General features: G+C 38.0%; 1 protein-coding gene across 1 annotated transcript in view; it reads left to right on the top strand.

The window, feature by feature from the left end:
- The first annotated feature begins 1,960 nt into the window (after positions 1-1,960).
- The window catches only part of LOC136676021 (fibronectin type III domain-containing protein 7-like), a 23,059-nt gene continuing 18,159 nt past the window's right edge, over positions 1,961-6,860 (top strand). The window contains exons 1-3 of the mRNA XM_066652872.1: positions 1,961-2,020; positions 2,458-2,476; positions 3,026-3,283. Coding sequence (XP_066508969.1) covers positions 1,961-2,020; positions 2,458-2,476; positions 3,026-3,283 — 337 coding nt within the window. The remainder of the gene's footprint in view (positions 2,021-2,457; positions 2,477-3,025; positions 3,284-6,860) is intronic.

Genomic DNA, 6,860 nt, shown 5'->3' with positions numbered 1-6,860 from the left:
TTCCTTTGTGTGCAGCACAGTGACCAATTAAATCACTCTAATTCAAATTCTAATAATAGAGTTGGCAGAGCGGATGCTGCTATCCAGATGAACTTTTTTATTATTACATTACGGTAGTTTATATAGCTTTGGATTTGTGGGCAGTACACACGTTTTCTTTGTCATCATTTGTAAGTGATTATACCGATCCTGAAAAGAGGAAGGTCCGGTTGAAATTAGCACAAGCACAAAGACAGAAATCAGATCTGTCTGGGGCAGAAAGACCAGGCTCTTCCTTTTCTGATGCAGCAGAATGTACTAGCTCATCAGGGAGAACTCAACAAAGCAGGTGGTTTATAGGTGGTTCAGATCCCAAGAGACCATTTGTGGAACAGTTCAGCAAAATTAAATTTAATATATTTAAATAAAATATCACATTTTGCTGTAAGTTTAGCCGCCCTTAGCCCCCCATACAGAAATCTCTAGGGTCGTCTCTGGAAACAATTAATAACGTAAAGATCCATGATGTTTTTCCCGTGTTACACTGTGCCCTGCCTTCGCTAAATCTGACACAGTTTAGCAGTAAGTTACAAAGTAAATTTTTGATGTAAAGGTTCTTGGACAGTCCGACGATCTGAAGTAAAATTGTAAAAATATTGAGTAAACAGGTTATTATTATTGTTCCATAGAGATTAGCTTCAGTGTTTCCAGTGAAACCGGAGAAAACCACTATAGGCCCCTAGTCTTTGTTCACCTGGATTTAAACTGGTAGCTAAAGGCTATAATAACACAATACCCTGTAAAAGTGCTGCATATTGTCTTTTGAATAAGTGAAATAGCGATTATCTCCCATTCTTCAGCGTGCGCTGTTCTACTCAGAGAAGGCTTTCTTTTGATTTTTTCAATGTTGAAGTTAATTTTAATTCTGAAAAATCAAGCTAACCTTTCAATATTGAAACTCTACTATTTTTATTAGTAACCCCTAGATTGATGCAGCAGTATTCACATTTATGGCCTATGGCACATGTTGTATCCAGATGAATATTTTCAATAATTTTACAGAGTTTATGTAGCTTTAGGTGGTTTGCTATGAATTCCAGGAGGTTTAGCATGTGATGTTGCTCAAGTTGGGAATCAGTGCATTAATCGGGTACTGTCTTTTTTGTCTTTTAAAAAAAATCATTTGAATAATAATAATAAAAAGCTTTAAATCTGTAATGGTTCACAGAAAATATGCTTCTGTTTGAAAGTCCTTAGTGTAACCCGTTTCAGACCTGTCTCATGAGTGCGTTTGTTTCTTTTCCGCTGTAATATTATTTATTTCTCAAAATACATCAGTAATTTTAAAGAAAACACTAATTTCAGTAACACTCATTTTAAACAGATTATAAACAGATTATATTGTCTCTAAATGTTGCCAATAAAATCATTTTAATGAAGTACATAAATGTATAGGATTTACTCTCACACTTAAACGAAATGGAACTAATCAAAAACAGACATTCAGACATTTTGTAAAATGCAATAAAAACATCAACCTGTGTGTTGATCTGACTTTGCCACTGGCCCAGTTTTTATCCCAGATTCAAGACACATTTATACATTAAACCTGACAAAGTTTCCATGATTTTTCAGTTTAAAAAGCTATTCCAAAAGTTATTTAATAAATCAACAGTTAAATATTCAACCGCTCCAGCAAAATCTCTTAAAGCCTCTCCTTCACTCTTTAAAAAAAATCATAATACCCAGCATGTCTCCACCTTTCTTCATGTGTAAATGAGTGCACACGCTCCATCTTCTGGTGCTGATTGGTCTGCTCTCTCAGCGCCTGAGGGAGAGCACACGCGCTGAATTTTCAAACAATAAAGTACCTGTTGGATGACAAAAAAAAAAGAGAAAGAGGGAACTAAAGCCCTAGAGTCAGCCTACAAAGATATCAGGACAAAACCCCAAGGCAGCAGATCGTAAAGAGACTGGAGGCATGGAATCACAATATTTACAATTATTAAAAATCATCTTATTGACCATTGGCATATCTAAGGTAAGAGGATGCTCACTTATTTGTAAGCTGTGTGGTAGTGCTGACAGCAGTGGGCTACTTAATGTCAGGTTAAGTTGTACTGTAGTTAGGATTGGTACGTTCAGGTAGAAGTCATTATATTTATATATATATATATATTTAGTGTGTATCTATTAAATACATTTTTGACAAAAAAAAAAAAAAAAAACAGTGGTTGTTTGGGAAATTTTGAGAAGGTTTCCTAGTGAACTAATGAAGAAAAGTCAGTCAGGCTGGACGAGGAAAATCCGTGCTGAGTGATGTACAGACGTTGCTAGGTTATTTCCCCGGGGAACAATCAAACCACATACAAAAGAGCAATTGTAAGAATAATAGCCCTCCACACTGACCACGAAAGTCTTGTAACATTTTTTTGAGATTATAGAGCCTCATTGCTGTGATTTGTGTTCCTTTTGCAGATGTGTGCTGCACAAAATGGTAAGAAAAGATTTGTCATTGCCACAGAGTAAAAGTAGATCAGTTTTGTTGAATAATTATAAAGTGATATCTATACGTTTACAATAGCATTCATTAAACTCATAAAACACTGAGATAACTACAAAAGCAGAGATCAATGTATCGGGTCTGGGATCAATATCAATGTCTTCTGAACCTCTCCTGACAGCGGATAAATGGATAATAACATTCACAACTTTACATATTCTTTAAATGTAGAATTTCATTATGGATTTTTTAAAGTACAATATTTTTATGGTATTTTGTTTATTTTGTTTTTATATTGTTTAATAAATTTGATACAGATTTAAAAAGTTGAAAGAAAAGTAATTATAAAGTCATATACGCATTAAATTGATAAGTTTGTGTCGTGTTTGTAAAATCTCCAACTACATTTCAAAGCATTTCTAGGTATAATTTAAATGTGGAATGTAATATGTAAAGTGTATGTGTTGTAACAGCATTGAATGCCACTGATGGAGTGAAACTTTATCTGATTTGTTGCTTAACACTCTCTTTTCTCCTCCCCAGACTTGACTCTGTCTGTCTTCACGGCCACATCCAAAAGCATGACAGTGCGCTGGAGCAGTCATTCCAGAGCAAGCTCCTACAAGATCACGGCCACTCCAAAGAACTCGCGTGATCTGCCTGTGTTCGCACAGTTTAGCAGCAACACCGTCATGGGCTCTGTCAACTCCCTGTCTCCAAACACAGTGTACACCATGCGAGTTGAGGCCATGGACAATGCTGTTCACGTTCTCAGCAGCGCAGAGACTGAGGGGACTACGGGTGACCTTTAAATAACATTTATATTTGTGTTTGTTGTATTTGTTTATTCATGGTTGTTGTTATATCAGGTGTTGTTCATCACCAGGCAGTGAGAAACACTACGAAAATCTTCAGCAGATGCTTACTATTATATATAATAAACAACAAACCCCATGTCAAAGTCAGAACATTTTGTTTTAAGGCAATAAAATCAAGTCTTTCATTTTTACTTCACTGACCAACTACAGTAAACAGTATTTCGTAAATATAAACTCATTAAATCTGTGAATTTGAGTCAAGCACATGCATTCTGTATGCACCATGCTTTTGTAGCATATGCAAAGTAAGGCCTGGTATTTTCTTGCTGAAATAACCATGGACTTTCTGGGAAAACATGTGGCTTTGAATGGGGCAGTATGTCTTTGTAAATTTCTCTAATAATTGGCTCAATCATTCTCTCTTAGGGGCACGGTGGTGCAGCAGGTAGTGTTTCTGTCAGAGATCCAGGGTCCTAGGGTTGAGGTTTCGCTCCAAAAACACACGTTGGTAGGTGGATTGGTGACTCAAAAGTGTCCATAGGTGTGAGTGAATGTGTGAGTGTGTGTCACCCTGTGAAGGACTGGCGCCCCCTCCAGGGTGTGTTCCAGCCTTGTACCCAGTGATTTCGGGTAGACCCACCGCCACACTGAACTGGATAAGGGTTACAGATAATGAATGAATGAATGAATGAATGAACTCTTATCTACTCTCTACCAAATAGCTGATGTGTGGATGCTGCACATTGAGGTGATTGAGGTAATACCCTATTACAGTGGAACCTCTATTTACGAACTTGATCCGTTCCGTGACCCGGTTCGTAAGTAGAAAAGTTGGTTTCTCGAGTCAATTTTCCCTATTTAAAATTAGCAAATTGTAGTTTTAGCAATTTAGCATTAGCGTAAATAGCAGACATCGAAATTCGTGCTAAGTTAAGCCGTATCTACGCTTCGCCTCCCAACATTTACCGCCTACTCTCCGTTATTCCACCCACCCCCACCTCCCGTCATACAGCCAGTGCCTGTGTTTTTTTACTAATTTGAGAGAGTTATAAACATATATTAGTGCAAAAAGGGTTACTTTCGGGGTGGGGGCTGGAACGCATTCATTACTTTTCCATTATTTTAAAACTTGAGGGTCGAGAGAACGAGCGAAAATGGGTCAATGACTCAAGTCTGGGCGCTGGGAGACTCGCCTATTGGGGTCAGTAGTCATTTCCAGCCGCCGGCTCGGCGGAGGCTCGGGTTCGTTTCTAGCATCATGGTTCGTTGGTGGAGGCAAAAAATATTCAAATGCCCGGTTCGTATCTTGGAAAGTTCATTAGTATAGGCGTTCGTAAGTAGATGTTCCACTGTATATCCTATATACAAGTTGAAATGTGGAATAATCTGACCACAGCATATACACTGTCTTTCAGACCCCCTGATGTGAGCTCAGGCCCTGAGTACTCAGCCATGTTTCTGCATAGAACAGATGTATGGTTTTGCCATGTGTAACGGAGTTTCAGGTTCCATTCCCAATGTAGCAGCAGGCTGGGATAAATACTTCAGAGTCCATGTAGCTGTATTTGTCAAAGTGGCATGATGGTTTCTCATGCAGTGCTGTCTGAGGGCTTGAAGGTCACACACATTCAGTAGTGGTTTCTGACCCATAGATTTGGGGTTTTACACAACGTCCCTTTTCAAGAAATGGGATTTATAAACTGCAGTGACATTGAAGGAGTAGTTTTTTTAAAATAGTAGATTTAGTACTTTCTTTAGTCAAGAAACTGAGAAAAGAAAAGCCTTATACACTGTCTCAGTTCCGGCCCAGACACTTGCCCATATAATCTGACACTGTCCACAGTAACAGGGTTCCCACACATTCAGACTTCAAATCAAATCCCTCCAGCTCTGAATCTCTGTTATCTTTGTCGCTGCTTTGAAAAACGGCTGCAGCAACCTCAGCAGCAATAAAAACTGACTTTCACATGTTTCTCAGATGCTGACTGAGTAAAGAATGAAGAGTTTGCTTGGAAGGATAAGTCCTCAATGATACATTTGAATGGCCACAAAACAGTGTCATGCAAAATGAGTATATGGACATATAAAGCCCCCTATTACACCGTTTACATCTTTTGATAAGTGCAAATTAAAATGGCGGACTTTGCAGATTCAGGAAATGTCTGCGCTGTGTTTCTGAGCAGCATAATCGCAGATGTTAAAACCAACATAATTACCAAGTTTGAAGCACAGACATATTTATAGACCTCAGAGCGTTAACTAACTAAGCTGCAGTTCCATAATAATTAACAAATGCTGCCGTGTTAACTAACATTCTTTTTTCAACATGTAGCTTAATGTTACATTTACTTAAGTTAATTACTAAAACCTTCCCAGTGGATTATCAGCAGGAGCAGAAACTGATTTGAATCTTAAGTGTTTAACACACACGTTGCTCACCTGCTGCTGCTTCTTCATATTACGCAGTGCAAGCTGTAATTTTGTAGGTCTTGTATTTTTTAGTTTATATCTTCATTCTCTGCCACAGATAATGTCTTGTAATGATTTAATGAAATAACATAAACAACTTTGTGAACTAACCATTGCTGCCCTACTTACATGTTAGGGATGATGTCACCTGTGTAATGTTTTAAGATGAACTGGAACCCAGTATTACTTAACATATGTTTCTGTGATACTAAGCATGCTGTCCAATGTCCTGTTAATCCTACGTTATTACAAAACATATATTTTTATATATTTACAAGCAAATGTTTATATTACATAGCCTAAATTTAATTGTAAATAGTACAAAGACAGCATTTTAATTGCTGAAACTGAGAAGCAGGTTTTAAAAAAAACAAAGTTGGGACAGGGTCATGGTTTACCAGTGTGTTGTACCATCCCTCCTTTTAACAACATTCAGTTTGGAACTGAACAGACCATTTGCTACATTTTTGAAAGTAGGGTGACCAGAGGTCCTCTTTTACCTGGACGTGTCCTCTTTTTTAGACTTAAAAAAATGCTGGCGTAATTTCACCAAAGTCCGGGATTTTTTTTTCCAGCGCTTACATAGAACTTCGAGAAGTTTCGTTCACAAACTAGTCCCGCCATCCCCTAATCCGATTGGTTCACTTGAGTGAGAAGAGGGCGTGGTGAAGTAGCCTAAAGTCTTCTGATTGGACGGTCTGACTGTAGAGCTACCATTATTGGTCGATAACCTTCTCTGTAAACATTTAATTGGTCAGTCTGCATGTCAGTAGTCCTTGTTTACGTCAGGCACAGCTCATGTACCCACCCTCATCTCGAGCAGCTATGCAGAAACATAAATGTAAGTTCTCAGATGAATTAAAAAAGAAATTCCCATGTTTTCCCATGTGTAGCAAATAAAGGTTTTTAAAGGACCAAAAAACACACATAGGTTCAGCTAAGAATACAACGGCAATCCCCCCCACCCGGGCCTATTGGTCACCCTATTGAAAGTGAAATGTTTTTCCATTTTTACTTGCTATGATAATCCTTGCAGAATGTGGATTGGCCTTATCTTACTGGAATAACCAAGGCTTTCACAGAAAAAGACA

This window comes from Hoplias malabaricus, chromosome X1, assembly GCF_029633855.1.
Source record: "Hoplias malabaricus isolate fHopMal1 chromosome X1, fHopMal1.hap1, whole genome shotgun sequence".
Lineage (NCBI taxonomy): Eukaryota > Metazoa > Chordata > Actinopteri > Characiformes > Erythrinidae > Hoplias > Hoplias malabaricus.
Note: the sequence above shows the minus strand (reverse complement) of the source record. Positions and strands in the feature narration are given on the sequence as shown.